The sequence below is a fragment of the Labrus bergylta genome, chromosome 2 (assembly GCF_963930695.1).
Source record: "Labrus bergylta chromosome 2, fLabBer1.1, whole genome shotgun sequence".
In the NCBI taxonomy this organism is placed as follows: domain Eukaryota; kingdom Metazoa; phylum Chordata; class Actinopteri; order Labriformes; family Labridae; genus Labrus; species Labrus bergylta.
This window is the reverse complement of record NC_089196.1, coordinates 22,060,166-22,082,148: the sequence shown is the minus strand read 5'-3', so window position 1 is coordinate 22,082,148 and position 21,983 is coordinate 22,060,166. Positions and strand designations below refer to the sequence as shown.

Below are 21,983 nucleotides of genomic sequence, written 5' to 3'. Positions count from 1 at the left end.
ACTGGTTTGCCACACAAAATGTCCCACAAGTGTATGACGCATATGAATGGCTTGTCTGTGTGGTGTAACTTTGTCACAATGGATAAGCAATATCAGACCTAGCTTTGGTACACTGAAAACAGATGTGCTTCTATTCATTCCAGGCTCTGTTTTCCTCACAGTGGACTAAAGCATATAAGGGAATGTTCAGGAAGGGATTGACTTGAGTATGAGTATGAGTGTGTTAGCATGTGTGTGAATGAGTTTGGGACTTAGGAGTGTGTACAAGAGCTAAAGAATGGCAGATTATGTGGCGTTCTTCCTGTTGAGTCATTGAGATTTTGATTGTTTCAATGCTTTAAATTTGGGAGTCATCGACATGGTTCTTAAAGTTAGATAATTCAACCTCTTCCCTTTTTCATTCATTTACAATTTTTTTTTTTTTCCTTCATTACAGTGTTCTCTCCCTCTTTTCATAAGACAGTTCTATCCCCTGTTCTCCCCTTGAACTCTCTCACCCCTCTGTCTCACTCCTATGCACCACCATTGTTTATTTCACTCTTCATAATGTGCTCAATCAGTTTCATTTTGACTTCTCTCTCTCCTTCAGATAACACAAGCGCCAATAGAACCAAAAAGCCACCTAATAACACTGACAGTGTTTTCTAAAACAAGAGCCCATCGTGGATGCAGTCCATTAGGCCCATCCATCCAAACAGGCCTGCTTTGTTGAGGTGTTATATCAACAGGGTGACCTCCCCTCCACTCCTCCCAAGCTTCCTTGGGCCCCCCAACGGCAGGAGATTGATGTCAACAAGGAATTTTGTCCCACATTTCCTTCGACCTCCTCCAGACCCACCCTGCTCCTGAAAAACACTTGCACCAGCACAGAGGGCCCCAGTGAGGATTTAACAGGCGCACTGAGCTAAGTTACCCCACCGCCACCTTCTGTCACCCCTCGCTTTAGTAGTGCCAGAAACACCCAGAGTCACTAACATGACACCGTAAACAAAGAGTGCCCCAGAAAACAGCACCAGCAAATGCAAGTGTACATGTGTGTCTGTGTGTGTTGAGGAAATGAGCCACCTTGCTCTGTCAACAGAGCGGTTGCGGGTGAGAAGAGGGTCAACATGGAGACGTCATTTGTGTACAGTGTCATTGCCAGTAGAACTGCCAATACAATTCAGACTAACTAAATTTAGGCTACTTTCATGGGTGGTGCCTGCCAAACATTCACAAGAAGCGAGAACCTGCAATGCAGCTGCTGTCTTCGGAGGTTTGTGGAGTTCAGATGAAAATCTGCTGCAGGATTCAAGGGTCTGCCGTAAGACATTTGCAAACCTTAATACATGCTCCAATAAAACTCCATCTGTTGGCCTAATCTAATTCTCCAATCTAGATCACGTACAGATCCTCAGTGACTGACTCACTACATGGCTCTCTCCACAGACCTGTATCCACAGCTGTAACATTATACACCATGTAATGGCTGTCCAAGGGAACGTGCACTTCCATATTTATATACACAATCCTTTTAAAATCCATCTGGGACATTAAACACAATTTACAGAAGAACGTTTCAAAGCAAGTCCCCGGAGACTGGGGCTTAAGGTTTCTGAAATGACAAAATGATGAAAACAATTTATAGATAAATCAAAATGTTGTGTTTCAGATGATACCCGTTATGAAAAATACCAACCATCATGACCAACGAGTAGCTTAATATCTTACCAATTAACCTAGAAAATTGATATTTGAAGGGTACAAAATTGGCACACCTGAATGAACCCACATTTGTCCAGATAGTCTTCTGGAAAAGAGTTTCAGGGTCTATGAAACCACTCCATGGGAGAGGTACTTGAGTCTGCAAATTGAAGGGGAGCACAGTTGTAGGTCATCCAGCATTACATTCATGCATCACATGTGGTATACACAAAACCTTACACAGAGCTTCTTGTTGTAATTTAGAACGATCAGTCAAATAAACATTTAGACATGCTTAAATCATTTAAAGATTTCAAAGCGGTTACTAGGAATGTGACTATGCCGATTTTTCTGGAGCAAACTGTTATGATGGATCAAAGGTTATGACTGTGGTGTAAAAGGTTATTTTTAAGTATTATGGATTACAATTATCGTAGACATTATTAGAACCTTTACTGGTGAAAATAAATGTAATAGTAATGTAGAAATGATGATCATTTGCATAAAAACAACTTTCTTGTCCGAGAGTATAAAAAGAAAATAGTTCCAACTCTAACTTACTGTTAATTAAAGCTGGAAAAAGTTCAAGGTTAAGACATAACAACATGTCCACCTTTCTGCTGACAGTATTTTTACAGTGTTATTCCACTAACCCGGGGATGACCTCATGAACGATGTCTGAAGCAGGAGTATTACTGAAGTAGCTCCACTGGTCTAAAGCATCTCAAAGCAATGTGCACTGACCCTTAGCAGGACTTGTTTACTTAGGAGAAAGCTATTGGAAATTCTAATAAATAATGAAAAGAAACATAACATACTGGGTATGTATGGTGTCTTGTAAAGGGCTTTAAAGTATGCATGCATGTGAGATTGAATTCTACAGTAACACATAAGGCGGTGTAGCTAATGTAGCCGCTTTTTCTTCGCTATGGAACAGAGGACAAGCAGAGTATGGTTGTTTAGTTTAACAGCTTAAAACAGGTTTATAGGAATATAAAATACCACTTAGCTAAGAAATCAACATCTTAAGCATAAAATATCTCCATCACCAGGAGGACTTGACACACCATTCCCAAACCCTTTAGAAGCAGCTGTTTAAATCTAAATTGAGAAGTAAGCCATGGATTATCAACGAGAGTTCAACTGTATATGACTTGAGAAGTGCTGCCAGTCACAATGTACACAACCAACACTCTCTAGGGTTCACCCTGAGGCCTCGGTGTGATTCTTCCTCCAACCCTGCTGCTGAGGGTGATAAAATCTTGGGAACAGGAAGTGGCATATCTTCAATTGTGCTTTTATCCTGAGCTGAGGAGACACACTGCACTTTGACTGGACCAGCTAGGCCAGTACTCAGAGTGGTTTGCCACCTGTTTCCTGACATGTACCTTGGTACTTTCAGTGTAACTTTCATTTAATATTAAGCAACTCTTCTCTAGAGTGGAGCATTTTGACAACCTTTATCAATAAGTAATGCGAACACATAAATGTTCCCAAACTTCCTGAAGACAAACCATTCACAAGTTATGGGCTGAAGGAACAATGTATGGTAGAAACCAGCAAGTACATCTTCATTTTGTAGGTCATGAGAAAATCTAAATAAACAGTTAGAAAGCCAACATTTACTTTTATCAAATGGGGTTTGTGTTTGCCTTTAACAGCAGACTGAGAGAGTTTTGCATGCTCAGCAAACAGATAAGACGTAACAAATTCCTAAGGAGACAAATACATTGTGCAATTTGGAAGATTTTTTACCGAAATGTTTACAAACATGTTGCCAATCTATTTGTACATTTGAGACAGTGTGCACATTTTTGGTTATTAAAAGAATGATATTACCCTAACCCCCAATTCACACATACTCCGTGCGCGCCGTGGTCTGTCAGCGCCGCGCTCTACGTTGTACTTAGCTGCCACTCTAGTCAATCATTGTGTTCACACGCTCTGCTCCGTTTCAAATACGCAGCGAGTCTATTTTCGCCGGAGTACGCTGCAGGCACGCGTCAAGCTGGACAGAATATGACAAGGAAATGCACAGAGAATCCGGTCAATTTCAAAATAAAACACAATATACGGACTTGCGATCGTATTTTTCCTCACTTTATCAACATTACGTCAAAACAGGCACCGAATTAACAACAATGCATCCTCAGAAAGACAAAGCAACATGTTGTTTGCATGTTTTTCTCTTTATTCCCGCGGGATCTTGTAGTTCTCCTTTGATGTGTCATGGGTGCACTCTGCTGCGCTGACGTCCCAGAAACGGATCCAGTGTGAATGGGTGCGAGCCGTCCGACGGAGCAAAACAGTGGCACTCACTGACCCCCATGAGAATGGGGGTTAGACTTTTTGTTGCTGTGGTATTGCACAGGTATCAATATTAGTGGGTTTTTACAGTATCATATAAAAAGTTTTAAGTCTGGTATCGTGCAAACCCTCAGATACTCTGAGCCCTCCTGTGTGCCTTTTTTCACATCTACGAATATAAACTAATAAGTATATTGTTTGAACCTTAAAGAGCCCATATTATGCCCTTTTTGGGGTTCGTATATTTAATCTATGTACCTACTTTTGTACGTTCACAATAGCTAAAGTTCTACAAAAGTGTCTGTTTTCACGTTCTGCTCCTCCTTGCTCCCTCTACACTCTGAGTCCATCAGCTACACTCTGTTGAGCCCACACTGTTAGACCCCATGTGGGCCAAGTCTGCTGATCCGCTCTGTCGTTATTGGTCAGTTGCTCAGCACGGTTCTTGGAAATGTCCCGCCTCTTTTACCATATTGGGAATGCAGCCACTGGCTCCGTCCGAGGGGAGCATGAACATTAGCACCTTAGCACTACTGTGCTACCGCAGGCTACGGCATATCGTGGGCGTGCTACAGAAGTTAATGGGCGTGCAACATGAGCTACAGGGCTTGCCACAATGAGCCAATGGGCTTAGATCAGTGATCTCACACTGACAATGACGTCAGACTGACAAATTTTTATCGAGGGGGGCTAGAACTGAGCGTTACGTGAAGCTAATGCTACAGCTAACAGGAGGACGTAGGAGAAGCTGCGTTTCCGCGGACTTTCAATTTTTGCACGTAGATGTGCCTAAACATGCACAGGACACGTGGAAAACACACTAAAGAGCATATAAAACCAGAAAAAGCATAATATGGGACCTTTAAAGAGCTGTACCTGTTTCTCATTTTTGTCAGCGTGCTGCTTACAAAATATTTCATTACAGAATGTAGAGCTCATTTTATTCTGCATGTTTCCAAGATGTCCCATAACTGAGGTAAAAGCTGCTCTAAAGTGAACTTTAAGGAAAGCATGGAAACGTGGGGAGAACTGAAAATAAACTCCAGGAAGGGACCCTGTGGATGTTGAGAAAAAGTTTGGTTAACATAGAGAGGGTATGCCCCGCTTGCACTCTCCAGTGGTTGAGTGGGCTTAACACCCCCCCAAAAGATGAAGTCAATGACTAGAGATGGGTTCAGAAAACCGGTACGTGATTGGTCAGTACTGAGAGTACTGATAAGCTCATGGACAAACATTAGACCCTCTTTTTTAATGCAGGGCATTCAATAAGCCCTGGCTGTCAGCTGTACAGCAGACTAGTCACTTTATTACTGTACAGCCTGCTTCTTTTTCTGTTGCTGAGTCTATTCATCGACGTTGTTGACAAAAATCAATGACGAAATTAGTCAAGGACAAAAGTAATTGTCGATCATTAGTTTGGCACATCATAGTCATGTTTTAATGCTGTACACGGACATAACATCTTTTTCTAGAGCTGAGTGGCTGCTCTCACACGCACACACACTCACTGACTTTCAGTCCCTCTCCATCACTCGCTCTATCACCCAATTTATCCCTCCTATAAGAAAATTATCGCCTGTGAGATTTATCAAGCAGACCTTGCTTGTGTGTCGATAATGTGTATTTGAAGAGAAGTCACCCTGGACGTCTGTCTTTGAAAAATCATCTGAGATTCATCTTGACAAAATAAAGTTCAGCCCTGCAGTGTTTTTTTTATCTTATTTATAATTTCAGTCCTTCAACTTGAAACCTTTCCTCGAGAATGCTTTATCTTTTTCTCTCCCCCTCATATACTTCTCTTTCCAGAGTAAACCCTGACCCTGTTATTACAGTTATAGGGATTAAAACAAAATTACCAGTCCTGCATTGACTCTGAATATTTTTAATGGCATATTTTGTGGAAGATAAATAAGATGCAGCAGATTCTGTCAATGGTTATCGTAAGACCATCCACTGAATTTAATTGAATTGAGACATCTGTGGTTAAGAATTACCACTCCAGCTTGTCAAAAGAAAGAAAAATAGGACATCTGAATGTGGATGGTGTAGAAATTGATACTACTGCAAATGAGCACCATCTGCGTATAGATCTTTAAAATGTGTTGTTGCAACTGCATGAATGTCTTTATGCCTGACTTTGTTTAATCAGCTACATAGAATAAATCAAAGTAGACAGCGTGACAACTGCATCAGAACAAACATCAGCTTCCCTAGCCTCCCTGATCATGTCGCTTAATGCGAGTCATTCCTTATGAACTGAAATGGCCGACATTCAGCTCATGCCTCCATCCCCATAAGCCAGTCTCACGTGTCACCAGTGTTTGCAAACAGCGCAGAAAAGTCAATACATCCAGAGATTGATGCAATGACGGGTCAAATATGGCAGAGGACACATCACGCTATGACCGGCGGGCAAATGTGACTCACAGACTGAAATAATTGGCTACGTTATGAGAGCCAACAAAGAGACCAGTGTGGTCGGACTTAATGCAAGCAGTAACCATTTAAAATATCAATAAGATTAGAGGGTTTACGTGACTGTCGTGGCTGGTGCTGAAGTGCAACCAGTCCAAACTAATTACTTAAACTAAGAGAAATTGATTCAAGCTATAGCTTTTTGTCAGATTCATTCAGCCTGGGTCCCAACAGAATCTGGTATAGAACTTTACTCTCTGTTATTTTCCACTACAGATGTAACATAGATGTTGAGCAGCAACACCGGTGGTCCAGGCTAGGAAATGCAGATGGTCCTCTCTCTAGGCATCCATTTTTTAAAATCCTTCAGACATTAAATCGGCCTCTGCAAAGGTCTATCTACTTTTTGAGTGTGCTGGAAAGTGAGGTTCCAGGTTTTTGAAACACGAGTGAGCAGTGCACAGGGAATGCCACACTCATAACCTACTTCAAGAGGCTCCATCAGCGAGAGAGGTAGACTGGTATATACATGGCTTGTAAAGAAAACAGGTAGAGAGAATAAGAGAAGTGGGTCATTCTCTACAGTCATGCTGTACATCAGGGCTGTGTGCACCAGCAGTGATGAATTGTGTCCAGCAGGGAGGTGGTGACATGACACTCTCTTTCTGTGATTACAACTTGACTTTTCTACTATCCTCTAATGAAAAAAAAATACTGCAACAAGAAATTGTGCTCCGTAGGGCTCTGTGCATGTATTTCTAACTGACCATCGTACAAGTAAAAGTCTACACAAAGATGATAAGAACCTGCCTAGAACATTAGGGAGTTAGCAGCCCTACAAAAAACTCTGCACTTCAGTCTCAATTTGTTTCGTTCCACAAATTGATGCAGTTCCCTCCTTGATAACCCAAAGAAATTACCCTGCTTTTAAATAAGGATAACGTGTTATGGAAATAAGTTGTAATCTAAAAAACTTTGTTCACATTGAGTTACTGAAACTTACAGAAAATCTGAGTTATGGTGTTAATAATCATATCTTTATTTTTTAAAATCTGCTTGCCAAAGAGCAAACAACAATAGAAGTCTTTATTTTAATTAGCAGGACAAACATACAGGCGAACACAGAAATAAAGGAAATCTGTCTTCTAGAGCCAAAGAGCTGTTTCATGGTCCATTTACTTGCAAGGATAAAAAGCAAGCATCTTGGAGGCACGTGCCCTGCATGTTCTCTAACCTGTGAAACAGATGGATGTTTTACAAAAAGGGAAGCTAAGATGAGAAATCCTGAAACATTCAAAAGAAATGTAATACTGAGAATGGCTAATTGTCATGTCCAATATATTTGTTAAATAATACATTTTATACTCCTGCTATTTTTGATAAAAATACTTTGAGAAAACTGAGACTAATGTAAATCCAAAGGATAGACCATGTTAAAAGACAATATGCTATTTGAACTATTTTACAAGCTCTACATCGTTGTTGCACCAAAACCAGAGCAAAACAAATACATTTCAGCATACAGATCCAGAATGTGGTGGCAGGGAACATCTTTCATTGTAGAGGGACATTTGGTGAATGGTAAATGGACTTGAGCTTGTATATTGTTTTCTAGTCTTCTGACTACTCAAAGTGCCTTTACACCGCAGGTCACCTCGGTCATGTAGCTGCAGAGATAGAACCTCTGACCTGCCAATTGAGAGATGACCAAGTCTACCACTAAGCTACAGCTGCCAGATTGTGATGAGGTGGGAAAATCCCCCCAACATGGTCTTTCCATGGCATCTCCTCTGAGCTGGATGGGCCAAATCAACTCCATAAGGCGATGTTAGTCATTTCTTTAAAGTTAAACTTCTACCCTGTCTTATTTCATTGTAAACCTGTTCTTTCCAATCATTTAAACTTGAGAGAACAGTGGTTCATCAAATTGTCACACCTTCCAGATGTTGAAAGTCCCTTATCTTGAACCTGTAGGTGAGCCAAAACACCCTGCAAAAGAGTTAATAACTGCCTCAGTTATTGTGGAAAAAAAGGTCTCCAAAGTACTTCTATAACCAAGTCTTCTATAGTATTCAAGCAGTGAGAGTTTGACACTATGTGCAAAGTGGCTTCAGCCAGACATTCCCAGTTCAAATGTGTTTGGAAGGCATTGGGTCTTAAAAAGTCATCAACCTTTAAATGGTCAGTCAACCCCACAGTCCATGATATGAACAGAAGTTGCCACTTGGAAGACCATTCCAACCCTATCAGCCCCATGGTTTCTCTGTTATCTATTTGAGCCTTAAAGTAACAGTGCAATACTATGCCCAGGGTTAGACCCATCCATCGACCCATAAAGGCTGGATACCCCAAACAACTGCCCTGTGAGAACATAAACACGCTTTTTCCACTGACCAGCTGGGAGGCTGTAAACATCTCATCTGTGGTACCTCAGTATCTGTATTTAAGTATTCAAGTGAAGCGCTTACAAAGACATCAGCAAATATTGTTTTGTCGATTTGTATAAGCTGCAGTGCTTTTTTTGCTAAATAAAAAAATATATATATATTATGCAGGAGATGCCTGAGCTGCAGTAACTAAACAACACTGCTGTAAAAGGGCGAGGTTACCTGGTTTTGCGTTCTTGCAGCAGGCTTGTCCTGGTGGTTGGCGAGGATAAGGAAAGGCAGTGTGCAAAGCTGGGGGTGCTGAAGGGCCGAGTGGAGCTCGTTGCGGGCAGCCTCGAGGTCCTCATCTGACGAGGCACTGTCCAATACGAAGACCACACCCTGTGACCCCTGGTAGTAACGACTCCAGTATTTTTTGATATTGTCTGCTCCTGTCAACAGATGTCATCACAAATGTGAACTTCAAGGAGTGTTTATGTTCAAAGAAGTTTTTACTGTTGTTGCAATCATGCAAAAAACATTAATGAAAGAAATGCTAACACTTTCCTGAAATTGCGTATTGTTCATTGTCAGAAATAAACATTTTAAGTAACTTTATGAAATGACTTTAAAACAAAAGAAAGTTCAGTGAAATAGTTGTTTTTAAAGTAATCTGAATTTAGACCCCCCCAAAAAACATAAAGAACCCTTCAGATAGAGAAGTAAGAAACATTGTAACAGAAAAATCATCAAGACATGGCATAGAAAAAAACAACTAATACTTCATAATACCCTTGTATTAGACCTAATCTCATGTATGCATTGACATTTATTTATAAGGGAATCTCTTGTTGTCTGGTAGATTTTTTTGTAACAAGAGCAGCAGATAGTTTCTTGGACAAAGGTTTTTTTTAAAATAATAATTTACAAATAATTACTGCAATGTTGTTTTCAATGGTGTTCAGTCACTTTAAGAACAGAAATCAATGACGCACAATTTAAACCTTCAAACATCAACGGTATTTGGTTTGTCTCAAGTTTCTCAACAGTGTTCTACTCATTGTTAAAACAAAGGAATGAACTTCAAACTTCTTAAAGTACACACATATTCATTGGATTATCTGATTGGAGTCTGGGCTAATTTTCAAGGCTACACTGACATTAAGTTCACAGCGAAACACACATGGTTCCAGTTTGTGTGCTAATCTGGAACACAAACGTCTGCTCACAACGGTTAAATTCAAGGAACGTTATTAGTGTAAGTCATTTGAGGAAGAGACTGACATACTCACACAATGTGAGTCAGTCTGCTCACTTTTCCCACCAATTTCTTTTGCTTGTACTACCAGCCTGTCCTGTGCTTGTTGAAAGGGTTAAGGTTTTGAATAAGAAATACAATTTTTAATTGAGAAATTTAAACCTAAAAAACATCCTGTTCTTCTATTTTCCAAAAATAATTCCTGTTCACTATCTTTAACTAAAGGGTGCTTCATCAGGGTATGTTTGAAATTCATCAGCTCATAGGATTAGATAGACTCCAAACTAAATCTTAACCACTTCATTGACTGCCCTGTAACCTTATCAATATCTCACCTGAAGGTAGACATATGATTAGAAGAGCTTAGTGGGACCTTAATCTTAGAAACCCATGCTCCTGCCAAATAACAAACCTGTCATCAATTTTGGGTCCTGTCAACCCGCTGGAAACCCACACTATTTTGAATTTGGAAATGCTTAACCTCTTCAAAGCACATCTAAAACACCTCAATCTTTACCTAAAAGTGCGAAAACTTGGTCTGCAAAGCATTTATGTCAAATTGTCATCATATTAGTTATTTGTACAATATAAAATGACTGCCTGATGACAGCTTCTATTACTCTCTACATTGTTGTGGAAAGAAATAATTCATACCAAATAACATGATATGCTAGTCATATCCTCTGTGTTGCTCATGCTCAATAAGCATTTTGACATCCTGCCTTGGAATAATTGAAATCCAATGTAACTGACTGAACACAACTTGACCACAGATGTTGATGTCCCTAACAGAGGAAACAACAAAATGCAAGCCAACAGGGGAAGGGTTGATTTAAGGTGGAGTGTCAAAGCAGAGGCAGTGTCAGTTTTTTTGCTCATCATAGTTATGCATTTTGTATACTCTGACCTTTTTACGACAACCTGAAAGTTCCTTTCAAAATAAACAACTCAATTTGCTTTTGTAATTTCAAATTTACATCTTTTAAAATACTTGTTTTTACCTTCTTCACTTAAACTTGTCCTTGACTCAGATGAACACTGTCCTTTTCAAAACATGTTTTTCATGATGCTGTCCTGTTCTACATGCTCACCAAACTTATTAGCGTCAAACAGAAACACTTAGACATCTTATCACATTGCATACGCAGGTCCACTTGTTTTTAAAAGGTTGCACCAAGTGTGGTTAAAATTATCCTCCATCTGCTGAGGATTGCAAAGGAACTGTTGTTTTGTTACATTTGCTCATATTAAGGTAACTGCCAAACAGTGATGAAATGTGAGGCTGGCAAATGTTTTTAAATTATGAAGTGCTCTCAGTGACATTTGCCTCCCTTCCCTCACGTTCTCCCCTCCCTTCCTTCTCTCCTTCTCTCCTTCTCTCCTCCTCCTCACACCTCTCAGTGGAGTGGAAAGCTATCAGACAAAGTGGCACTTGAGAGATTGACTAGGAAGTTTCTCTCATCTTTGTCTGGAAATGGTGGAATGTCCCTCTTGTTTCATTGGGTCTCGTTGGCAACTCCTGCCACCTATTGGTCTGATGGGAGGATTTCCAAACATGACATCATGATTATTGGGGGAGGCTGGCAGCCCTGCTGTTTAATAAATCAAATACTCCATGAGACAGACCTTGTACCGTTCCATGTTTTCTCCATTGCTGTCTAGTGTCCTGCACATTAGAACATTCGTGCAATGCAACCATATATGTGTGTGTGTGTGTGTATAGATATATATATATATATATATATATATAAATATAAAAAAGCACTAAAGTTGTCTTCGCAGCATGACAAATTCACAAAGCCTTCCGTTAAAATGGACACTGTGTCTCTTACTGTCTGTGCAGTACTGACTCATTAGTTGGAAGACTTTTTGCCTCATTTATTCACTGTCTAAGTTTTGACTGTTTGATTGATTTAGTTGATGGCTTTTACAAAGACTATGAACTAAACAGATCATGATCTAAGAAGAGCTGGGCACATGTCCGTATTAAACATTAATTATCTGTGTTATTTTTTGTAACAGTTTTTTGATGCAGACATTAATTTGAAAAAATATCGGAACATTTAATGTGCTCTAAATTTGGTTTCCATTAATGTTATTTTCATTACTTTAATTAACTTTCAGCAACTCAAGTCAGCTGACCTCTACTCATGCTCTTATTGGCTATAGTAGCCTAGAGCAGTGAATGGAAGGTCTCAATTGGTCAAATGAGATGTCAGTCAAAAGTTCAGAGTTCATGAATTAGTACAGAGAAACAGTTAAACAGCAATGGACATTTTGAATCTTTATGGATGTAATGTGTTTGGATTAAGTCTTTTTACTGGATTTGGATCGTGGGGAACCTTGCCGATGCAGTAGGACTGTTTTTGTTGTAAAATTATGACCGCAAGAGGACAGTAGCCTCAACCTTTGGGGGTAAGAAAAATTAATCAGAGAGACATTTGTTTGTCAGTGGTCTAAACAGGTGTGTAGATATTGGCTGCTGTGTTGAATGGATCATGCTGGTTTACATGGTCACACAAGAATCGTAGCTTTCTAGCGATGTTTGACATGAGTGATATACACAGAACAGCAGTTGTTTCAATGACGATGATATTGAGAAAACATTCTTAATGCCCCATGTGTTTCAGTTAAATATTTATGGGATTAACTGATATCAAAGTTAATGTCATGTTAACAGATTAACGGTTAACAGAGTTAACAGATGAACCAAGCCCACCTCTGTCTCTAAGTCTAGGGTAACATAAAAAGATCACATACTGAGTGATTAAGAAAGATTAGTAACATATCCATGGTCCCTTTACATCTCAAGTCTACAGATATGATTTACATTTTTCAGTTCACTGGTCACTTGGACTTCATACGTTCAGCTGTTTTCTTTGCAGGAAAGCGTGACAACAACATATTCCAATAAAGACACAATACCTTAAACAAATACATTTGTGGCATTAAATTTTACCTTCTTGTTTTACTGTTGGAAATAGAGCCATGCTTTCCAAGATGGATTGTTTGATGCAGAATGGTTCATCTGTGATGTTTATGTTGGTTTATATTTATGTTTCTTAATTAACCTAAACTCAAAAACAACTCAAGAAGTTATCCTAAAGTGAGACACTCTTTAAATGTACTCACTTTTCATACCAAATAGAACCTCAAAAAACACAAAAAAAGAAAAAAGATAAAGCACGTAAAGGGAAAGGTTGTTTGGTGTGACTTTAACACTGCAGACCATATTCTTTCTTTTAGCTTTAAATCTGTTTGTTCATCAATACTCTGACGACATTTCAGACGATATTACAATGTGCAGACAAAACTAGTTTTCAGGTCTGTGATGTCAGACAGTAACCTTCTCTCAGATCAAATAGTTCAAAAACTGATCTGAGGAAATCAGTCTCCTGGTCCACCAGTCTTTCTCAACCTCATAGAACAAAAGCAACTTTTTTTGAATCCCCTTAGAACAAAAGGAAGAGCGTCTGAAACAAGCAACGTAATGACTTATTCAATGTACTGCATGCAATATCCACATGTTAAACATGTTTACATGGTCTGAGGTTGGGGAGACATGAATCTTAATGTATGTGCTAGGCTTCATATATGTGATGATTCATTTTGTATGCACAGCCAACTGCAGCAGGCATATTACAAACAAGTATTACCACTGGATAGCTATAGATATAACTCTTCGGTACATACTAATGTATTACAAATGTTTTTGTAATAATTATAATATAGAACTTTAATAGAAAACAAACAGTTATTGTGTTGTCAGAAAAGGAAAACTTTTCAAATGGGTCACATTGAGCCTCTTAGTGTAGTTACTTCAGCTGAAATGGGTTAAGGTTTTTTTAAATAATTCTAACATGTCTTGTTTTCTAATTTCTCATTGACAAATCAATTGGTCAGTGAATCCAAATAATAGTCATCATAAATGTGTTATTTATACATTATAAAATGCTTGCCTTTCCTTAAATTATTGAACATTCAAATTCAAAGTTCATTGTGCATCTAATTTACTATCCAGTGTGGAGAGAAAACCGCAGTATGTTCATCTCACAAAGACTTAACAATGACACTGTGCATAAATGCATCATGACATAGAGTCTAATGGGAGAGAAGTCAGCCGTGAAGCTGGGTGGGATATTGGCTGTGTCTTTGATTAGCAGTTTCTAGGCGGAGTTTGGTTTTGTTGAGTGATGGAGACATTAACGTTCAAGGACAAAAAGTGAAGCTCAAAACATGTTTTTAACCAAACTGAAGAGTACATGTTTCATTTCTGCAGAAGTGATGATATGAATAGTAGTGGACGGGGACAATAAGGAAAACAGATATTCACTTGTTACGCACATTCAGCTGCCAACCATGTTTGATTGATCATATTACTTTTTCTTTGGCAAAGCGGGACTATGAGTTGATAAATCAAAGTTAAGACGCAAATGCCCGTAAAACACGAGGAAACTATTACACTGAAAAATTAAAAGCAGACTTTCTTTGGCCTTAATTCAATTTGTCTTTCAGCTGTGTTTACACACTGGTGTTTGTGACATCATTCAAAAATTCAAACAGCTTGTGATGGTCTACGTTTCAAAAATGAGTGACCAAAGATAAAACCTACTACCCAATATTGTTTCAAGTGAGGCTACTGTTGAAGCATGTTCTGTTTGTTGTTGGATATCAATGAAGGTATGGTTTTAGATTCCGAGGCAGCTGCAACAGCACTGTCTCATACATTTCTGCCTCCAATCTTTCACGCTTTTTGCCAGCTTTTATCTTCTAACACAAATGTGTTGCTAATCAGGTCTTTTCTTCACTCTTAAAAACACTGAAAGCAACCCTCTTTGAAGTGTTCTTAACGAAAAACAGACAGTTCTGTGAACAAAACATCTACAATACAGTGATGGGAGGGAGTGCTGGGACTGGGGAGGGAGGCCTCTCGTAATAAAGTTTGCTTACTTCATTGAGGAACAAGCTGGGGCGGGAGCTGGAGTGAGGTGGAAAACACTTCAGCTGTTGATACACTTATCAACCTGCAGTGTCAGCAATGTCTGTTTTTAAGTAAACAGTTCCTGTGTGAGGCCTGGCCTGAAACACAACTCAATCCCTGCCATTTACGCAAAGCAATAACAAATCATTAATGATATCTGCTTAATCTGGTTTTAATGGTTCAAAATCTGGTAGACAGAGCGTACCAGCATAGCTTAATATTTGGAATAAGAGAATATGTGTAACTATATGAAGTATTACACAAAGTACACAAAGTTAAAGTACAGTTACACTTGTACTTTAACAAAGACGTTAGCTTCGATTGCAGTTAATCAGTTAATTCCGTCAATATTTAAGTGGAGTTCAAATTAAAATGAACCATAACCAGCAAACAACACCAGCTTTTTGTAAAGTTTTTAAGAGACCATGATTGCTTAGGAGTCTCAAAATTAAAACGTGTCTGTATTGAAAGTTTTCAAATAATAGAAACTTTTATAATATATCACTTCCCCTGACAGCCCCAAACACTGAAAGCAACCCTCTTGAAGTGTACCTTCAGATAGGTAATATTCATGTCAAACATCGCTAGAAAGCTGTGAGTCTTTCTGATTTACTTTCTTACCGTCTAAAGGTGGAGGCTATTGTAGTCATGCAGTCATAATATTTCAATAAAAATGGTCCTGTGCATTGGCAACAGTCGGGATTCGGTACCTTGCTCCAAGGCACCATGGCAGTACTCACTAAGTGAGCTGATATCTCTCCAGCAACCAGACCAACTTAAAAAAAAAAAACTCAAATCAGGTAATATCCTTGAATGAGGCCCCAGATAGAGATCGGTTACATGTCTGGTCTCAGAACTTCAAAATCAGAACAGTCAGAACCCAAACACATCACATCTGCTTTAAACCCAAATGACAATTTACAAATTATTTCTATTCTGGTCAGTTCTTTTCCAATTCAGAGGAAAAGCATCCCTGAAGGGCAAAGTAACACACTCACTGTGGTCCTGTTTGATAGTAATAAGAACCACGTTGGGTCTGTGATGACTTACATGTAGTGGTTTTTTTCTTAGATGTACTCACATACTTTCTTTGGCTGCTGCCGGGCAGAGACACTAGGAAATGTGCTTCAATGTTTTTTGCTTGTCATATTCTTTGTATGTGAATTAGATCGATTAACAGTGGATGATTTAGACTTTACATATACAGCATACAATGTATCATTTAATAATTGTCTCAAATGCACAGAAAGCAAACAAGCACACTGAAGCAAACGGCTAAACTGTAAAAAGGATATCGGGGCAAATATCCAACACTCCACTTTGAATCAACAGCAACGAGTGGTGATCATCAGGACTACTTCTTCATCAGCTGTCATTGCGTGGCATGAAAGCTCACTGTGAAAGGGCTCGTCTAGACTTGACGTCATGTCACTGTCCAGAAGTATACACACACATTCACACATTCCTACACACACACTAAATAGATTCCTCCCTGTGTCCCCGGAGGTGCCTTTCCCATCTAATCTCCACACCTGCACCAGCTGGGTAACAAATGCCTGACACACTGAAGGTTGCCAGTTGCTAAATATTCAATGTCAACCATCTGAAAAGACTACATTAATACATTTTATTCAGATAAGTACAAAGGGCTTTCGTTTGACCACCACGATGCCCAGTTCTGCTGCAGTGCTGCTGGCTGCTGATTCAGTTCATAGTGTATCCATCTCTTAGTGCAGGCTAACTTACTATGGAATACATAATCCTTTTTTGAGATGCAATTGATTCCCAATTATGTTTTCAGATTATTAAATAATAAGTGAATGATAATAGGTGCCATTCAGGTAACATTTACCTGTAATGATTGTCTGATTTTTATTAAAAGGCCATGACAGACCCAAAAAGATTTACCACCTACCTCAATTCATCAGAGTTGAATCAATTTAAAATGCAGTGCTCATTTGTGACTCTGAAGCCTGATGTTTGTTTTTCTGTTTTAACCAGACACGACCACACAGTTTGTTCTCCAGCATCCACGTGTGTTCCATTTAAGCAAATCGTCTGCAGAAACATGTCTATTCATTTAATTTACAGTATAAGTTTGAATTTCGATTGAATTATGTTGTCCTTTCATCCTTCCACACTGCTGTTTCACCTCTGCTTTACCCTTTTTTTATGCATATACAAATATTCTACTTTCTCTGTAAAACATGTTGCTAGATTAACAGGTTTTACTTCATTTACAAAAATTTCAACCACAATGGGAACTGTTTTTTTCATTTGTTTACTTTATGCAAGAAAACACATTTGTACATAAAGCCACAAGAACTGGAATAATTAAAGGCATGTAAAACACTAAATGACAGAGAAAAGTCCTGTCTGATAATGACAGTAAGACAGGGTTCTTTATCAAGGCCAGGCAATGTGCTCAAATCAATAAGCACAGAGAGCTTGAACGGATTGAAGATTAAAAGAGATGAAAAAGAGACAAAGATGGAACAAATAACACATTCCAGAAGCAATAGTTAAGAGAAGACGGGATGTGAGGCAGAAGGGAGAGGAGGAAAATGAAAAAAACAGAAAGCATAGTTAAAGATGAAGAAAAGGAAAATGTAAAACAAGCCAGGGGGGACATCGATGATGAATGCATGGTTGGACAAACATATAGCGCAGTCTGAATCATTGCTGACTCCATACATCACAGATGCACATAAGCTGCTTTGTGCCTCTGGTTTAAGGGACAGCATGGGCTTATGACGATCCGGCCCAGTGCTCTCAGGTCAAGAAGAGTTAAAAATTCATTATCAGGCTTGCAACGATAAAAAATACAGTCAGCAGTCAATCACACTGTCTGGGGTTCACAGGCTGCAACTTTTTAATGGTTTTGTTCTTAAACCAACTCCAAGTGCCATGTTAGGGTCACTTTCTGTTCTTTGCTGTATGCAAGAATTCTGTGTGTGACAAAGTTGTTGACCCTAACATTTGCTTGTTTCCCATGTGTCCCTTCCTGTTAAACCTGGACCTAAACCTATTTTTTGAAGTGGGTTGAAAAATTATCAGACTCAGCCTGCCAAGCAAAGAAGAAGGTTAGAAAAACTATAATGGGGTGTACTTCTCTGAGGAAGAATTAAATATTTTTTTACTGCTCTACCAAAGGGGCAGGTTTTCACATTTCCTGCAGTAACCCACATACACAGGACTTGCTCTGTATTTCCTACTGTAAAGGGAGAATACATCATTGACATTGAATGTCATGACATTGAATGGGCTTTTCATTAGGAAAAGAAGGAAATACATAACAAGCGCTTCTTCCCTTGCCTTGTCAAGGCTCATCTATGAGAGCCAGCCACAAAGGTATTGTGCAAAATAAATTGTTTGAGGTCATGAGTAGTTTTTCTGTGCTTCACAATTAGTATCATCTTTCTGCATCATTGATGCATTGCAAAATAACATAAAACTAAATCAGGCATGTTTGCTTGTTTTACAGCCATGGGGAAAGGGAGAAAAAATACTGACAGAAATGGGAAGTGTTGGGAAAGTCTCTAACTAATAGTGCAGAAAGCGTTGTACTAATCACAAAACAATCTAAAAAGCTCATTATGAACATTTTGCAAGAGCACCAACTCTCCTGACTCCACATTTACGTCACAAACATTTGGAACTACAAGAACTACATCCACCCAATCAAGAGGGTGGCAAGTGGACATTTTTCCTCAGACAGAAACCCTGCTCTAGAGCTGTGTTCCAAATAAGTAGTCAGAAGAGGCGTCAAAACATCATGTGCTTGTTTTTAACATCTTCGACCCATCCATAATGTATGGCACCATAAATCGCTCTGTGAATTTACAAGAAAAGGAGCAGGGGAGCAAGGGTCCAAGCAGGGGGGAAAAGAGAAGAAGGGAAGTGATTTCATCATCCTTTGCTGTGGTGGTGGCAGCCCATACTAACTTATGTAAATCAAACATGTCATCCGTGGGACCACTGTTTTTCCAACCACAATAATGTCCCGCTAGACTGGCTTTCAACCAATCCAGAAAAACCTCTTTTGAAAAACCCCTTATGCACTCTGTCCATATTTGGTAGCACCCTCGTTGGTGGTCCCCTGGTGCCTCTTTGTGTGTGTAAGTGTGTTGGTAGCTGTGCATGCATGTTTTTCATCTTTTCAGGAGTCTAGGTTGGGTGAGCCTCAGGAAACATGCACTGCACCTGTCATGTGCCTGAAGTCCACAGACAAAACATAAATTATTTAAACAACTAAATAAGACTATGAGTTTTCTTAAGTGACATGTAGGAGAAGGGAAAGCACTGATTTGTCCCTCTATCCCTTTAAGGACTGGAAGTCTCCCATTGCTTTTGTTCTGTTTACATGTCTCAAGCTCCAGGTCACTCATCTGTGCTTATTAAACCACTTCCTTGAGCTAGGTGCATTTCCAGGAATAACAGGGAGCAGATTGTACAGCTACTTCAAAACACACAAGCAGGTCTGACGTCTGTACACGAATGCCATGCGACCAAAAGGTGTGACGCTTCAGGAGCCAAAAACTAACATGCATCTGCATCCCTGGTATACACAGTTTATTTCATTAAATGAGATTGTATCAGAGCAAGTTTTATAACGTAAAAGATTAAGAAAAAATTATGTTAAATGGGGAAATTATGTATTAGGCTGTTTGCTGTGTTTTATTTAATGTTGATTGCTGGAAAAAAACTCAGTAATGTCTTGTGTCCACTAATGCTGTTTGTTTGTTTTTTGCGCTGGCATGGTATTCTTTACAAAATGCGGTTATACATTTACAGGGTTTAAAAAAATGATTTCATTGTTTTGTTTTGGTGAGTCACTGAAGCAATTCTCTCTGATACTCGGATACTCTGAGGTTATTGTATGCAGCAGCCATACTCTATTTCACCTAGAAGAGATTCAGGCATGGATGCACACAGTGGATTTCCAGTGCCAAAAGAGGAAAATGTTAATTTATATCATAAATGCATTACAGGGCTGAGCATGCATTTCTTACCTCCAAGTTCTTTTACATTCAAGATGGCATTTGGAAATGGCACTGCTTTGATGCTGAAACCTAAGAGGAGAAAAGTTTCAATCAGTGACTGTAATGATTTAAAGAAATTCTGTGCATATGTGTTGACAGACCATGTTAGATTGATGAGAGTATCCTTTCAATATTGGAAATGAAATTTAAAACACAACATTTTATAATTTAGTTTCCTCGGGATATTTGGTGTACCTTTTCCAAACCGCCAGCTGGTGAACACAACAAGGACTGACATCATATTGGGATTTCACAAATGAAGGAAAATAACACTTTGTGTGGTCCGAGTTAGCACAACAGAAAAACAAGAAAAGCTAAACAGGAAAGTGTTTTGTTCCGTATTGGAGTTAGCGGATAGAAGCTATGCCTAAAGTGCTGCCATATTAATTATGTGGTGTGTTTCTACAGTTTCATCCGGTGGGAAATACGTAGTAAAGACACTCATTAAGGGAAGAGATTTAATGTTGCACAAATGATGCTGAATTGTCAATGTGGGACATACGATTATGATCTATAAACTTGTGAACTGACTGCTAAATGTGGTTTTTAAGAACACTTCAACAGAGCAAAATGATGAAGTAATAAGTTAAAGAAAATGCTCTAAACTTCCCTCTCATTGCTCTTCTTTATCTTCCCTCTGTAGATGTTGGCAGGCACTGACAATGCTGACAGCTAAATCTATTTTTAGATAAGTGATGTTAAATTATTCTGTCAAGTTAAGTAATCAACTTTTTTTTTTTTTAACTTAAAAGTGTCTACTCAGTGGGAGATGCAGACACAGAAAACCAGTTACATGCAACACATTTAGGAACTACTCTTCATTAAGCTAGTTCCCAATGACTAAATCTAAAATGAGACTTCTGCAATAGCTCAAAGCTTTCTGCTGACAAAGCCAAGGGAGGAGAGAGAGTCAGTATCCTTGAGGGACTGCATCGAGTATATGGAAAGCAAAGCGTTGACTACCAAGAGAATGATGAACTAACCCTATTGGCTTCTCTTCTGGACATACTTCACACCAGCACCCCCACCTGACCAGAAGAAGAAGCTGAATATTGGCTGGTGAGATATAGCAGAGTGTTCTTGCACTGAGCACTGGGACCTTGGAGGATACTGAAGACATGCTTCCCCCTATTGGAAAGCAGTAATACCTGTATAGCATTATCCATGTGTAATCACATCTAGAGAACAATGTGTTCTTGAAAGCTTACATGTGAGGAGGTACATGACTCTGTTTAAGAACATACATTGTTACTATAGAACTGTTTTTTTTTTTCTTCAGTTCCATAGGACATGTGAGCATACCTGTTGTAGGTACAATGCCGTCGCCACCCTCACTACAGAGACGTGAGAGCAGGCTGGTTTTTCCAGCACCTGTCAGGCCAATGCACACCACATCATACTCTGGTCTTGGCGGTGGAGGTCCTTTACAGCACAGTGCCCGGAAACACTAAAACAAACAAACAAAATCATTAAAACGTTTGAAAAGACCACTTCTTCTGGGACAAAACAGGTATGATTAAGACCTAGCATTTAAATAGAAACAACTTATGGACTTGAGTAAAACCGTCTTGGTCTAAAGCTTTAGTGCATCTCCAACTCAGTAAGAAGGCTTTGAAGGCCACTAAAGCTGCCTCAGTATGATGCAGCATGAAAACCTTATCAAAGATTGGTCGTATATGAAACACTCCCTGATTGTCATTTGATGTAAGATGAATACATAGATGTTTAATTCATTTTATAACAGAATTTATAAAATTCGACCTTGAAATAATTTGTAGCAGGGATTACAAGCGTTACTTGCATGCATCTACACTCTAACGTAACATGTTTTTGTCTGCAGTGTGAATGTGTGTGTGGGCCCCGTATGACTGGCCATTATGGCAGCCAGAGGTAGACCTGTCACTCCATGAGTCATGGCCTGGGACTGAGGA

General features: G+C 39.2%; 1 protein-coding gene across 2 annotated transcripts in view; it reads right to left on the bottom strand.

The window, feature by feature from the left end:
• Positions 1 to 21,983, bottom strand: part of LOC109991571 (ADP-ribosylation factor-like protein 15) — a 99,126-nt gene that overhangs the window by 36,380 nt on the left and 40,763 nt on the right. For both annotated transcript variants that reach the window (XM_020643894.3, XM_065948921.1), the window contains exons 2-4: positions 21,355 to 21,499; positions 20,023 to 20,082; positions 9,015 to 9,223 (exon numbers count right to left, since the gene is read on the bottom strand). In XM_020643894.3, coding sequence (XP_020499550.1) covers positions 9,015 to 9,223; positions 20,023 to 20,082; positions 21,355 to 21,499 — 414 coding nt within the window. The remainder of the gene's footprint in view (positions 1 to 9,014; positions 9,224 to 20,022; positions 20,083 to 21,354; positions 21,500 to 21,983) is intronic.